Genomic DNA, 1,490 nt, shown 5'->3' with positions numbered 1-1,490 from the left:
AACAGATGACCCGATGATGAAATATATTGGATAGATATCGGCCTAGAAGGACGTGGACGCACAGAAATGCAGAGAGACACAGAGAGACCAGCCGACCATGTCAACACAACAGCGGGCAGAGGTCTGCTCTTAACCCGGGTGCCTTTTCACAGATAGACAATAGACTACATCGACAATAAGCGACTAAATTGTCATTATTCAGAGGAAGTTATTGCCATTACTCGCTATGGGGACGTTGGACAAATCCGTCTGTGTAACCTTACCCTAAACCAGGCCCAATGAGAGCCTGTACACAACGATGAAAACAGTAACTAGATTTTATTTTAGGTTTTGGTTGGAGGCCAGATGGAAGTCAATGGGTTACATTTCACCGAGAGACACACGGGCACGTTTCCTCACCATGTCCGCTGGGGTAGGACTGCCCGTCATTTTAGGATGCGGTCCTCGCTGGGATTTCACGAGGGGAATGAAAAGATTTCCACTTTTCGTCTTCTCTAACCTTATGGACCGTTTATTAGTCGTCGACTTGTCAGTTCACCATCCAAAAAAATGCAACTATTCCCCAATTATATTGATATTCCCTCTTTCAAGGGAAGGTGGTCAGGCGATTGTTTGAATTGGTCCCTCCGTACTCATTCCGCTTTCGCTTTAATCAAACGAACCTAAAGTATAATAAACGTGACTACGTTTAACCTGAGGGCCCCAGCGACCCCCCAAATATGAAAAAAATGCCTTAGAAAAGGTTCCTACACCATGGAAATCAATATCACTGGCACATATCCGGACACGGATAGTCTCCCAGTAATCCCGCAAGGTTCTTCTTCTTATAAAACCGGTACACCTCCACCGTTTTAACGTTCAAATGCGTAAAAACGCGTCAGTCATTCCTCTGAAAACGGAGTTAGATCGTCGTTAAAAGTCGCTGAACGTGTCGCTGTCCCTCTGAGAGCCTCTGACTGTCATCCTGCCTGGGAGAACATGGCGGCGGCGGTGCACACAAGGGAAAGAGCTGGACTGAGGGGGAGTGGGAGTGGGCAGGCCGAGCAGAGGAGAGGAAACACAGAGAGAGAGAGAGAGAGAGAGAGAGAGAGAGAGAGAGAGAGAGAGAGAGAGAGAGAGAGAGAGAGAGAGAGAGAGAGAGAGAGAGAGAGAGAGAGAGAGAGAGAGAGAGAGAGAGAGAGAGAGAGAGAGAGAGAGAGAGAGAGAGAGAGAGAGAGAGAGAGAGAGAGAGAGAGAGAGAGAGGCTTCAATCAGAACTGACCCTGCTACAATCAAGGTGACCAGCAGAATTAAGGGACAGGAACTTTGAAACCACTTCTCTAAACTTTACTAACCTATGCTGCTTGATTCCACTCAGCTTTTTACTGTTGGAGCTTAAGACATCGGTATGTAGGCTACTGTAGGTAGGACTGCTTTATTGATCCTCATGGGGGAATTACACTGTACTGTTACCCCCGCAGTATGCAAGGACATCCGAGAAACACAATTAA

The 1,490-nt window shown here is 47.0% G+C and overlaps 1 protein-coding gene across 1 annotated transcript in view; it reads right to left on the bottom strand.

Moving 5' to 3' along the window:
• ubl3a (ubiquitin-like 3a) overlaps positions 1–983 on the bottom strand; it is a gene marked incomplete at its 3' end in the record, with an annotated part of 35,260 nt that extends 34,277 nt beyond the window's left edge. The window contains exon 1 of the mRNA XM_084437233.1: positions 400–983. Coding sequence (XP_084293359.1) covers positions 400–429 — 30 coding nt within the window. The 5' untranslated portion in view covers positions 430–983. The remainder of the gene's footprint in view (positions 1–399) is intronic.
• Between the last annotated feature and the right edge of the window lie 507 nt (positions 984–1,490).

The sequence above is a fragment of the Borostomias antarcticus genome (assembly GCF_949987555.1).
Source record: "Borostomias antarcticus genome assembly, chromosome: 1".
In the NCBI taxonomy this organism is placed as follows: domain Eukaryota; kingdom Metazoa; phylum Chordata; class Actinopteri; order Stomiiformes; family Stomiidae; genus Borostomias; species Borostomias antarcticus.
This window is presented reverse-complemented; position numbering and strand designations above follow the sequence as displayed.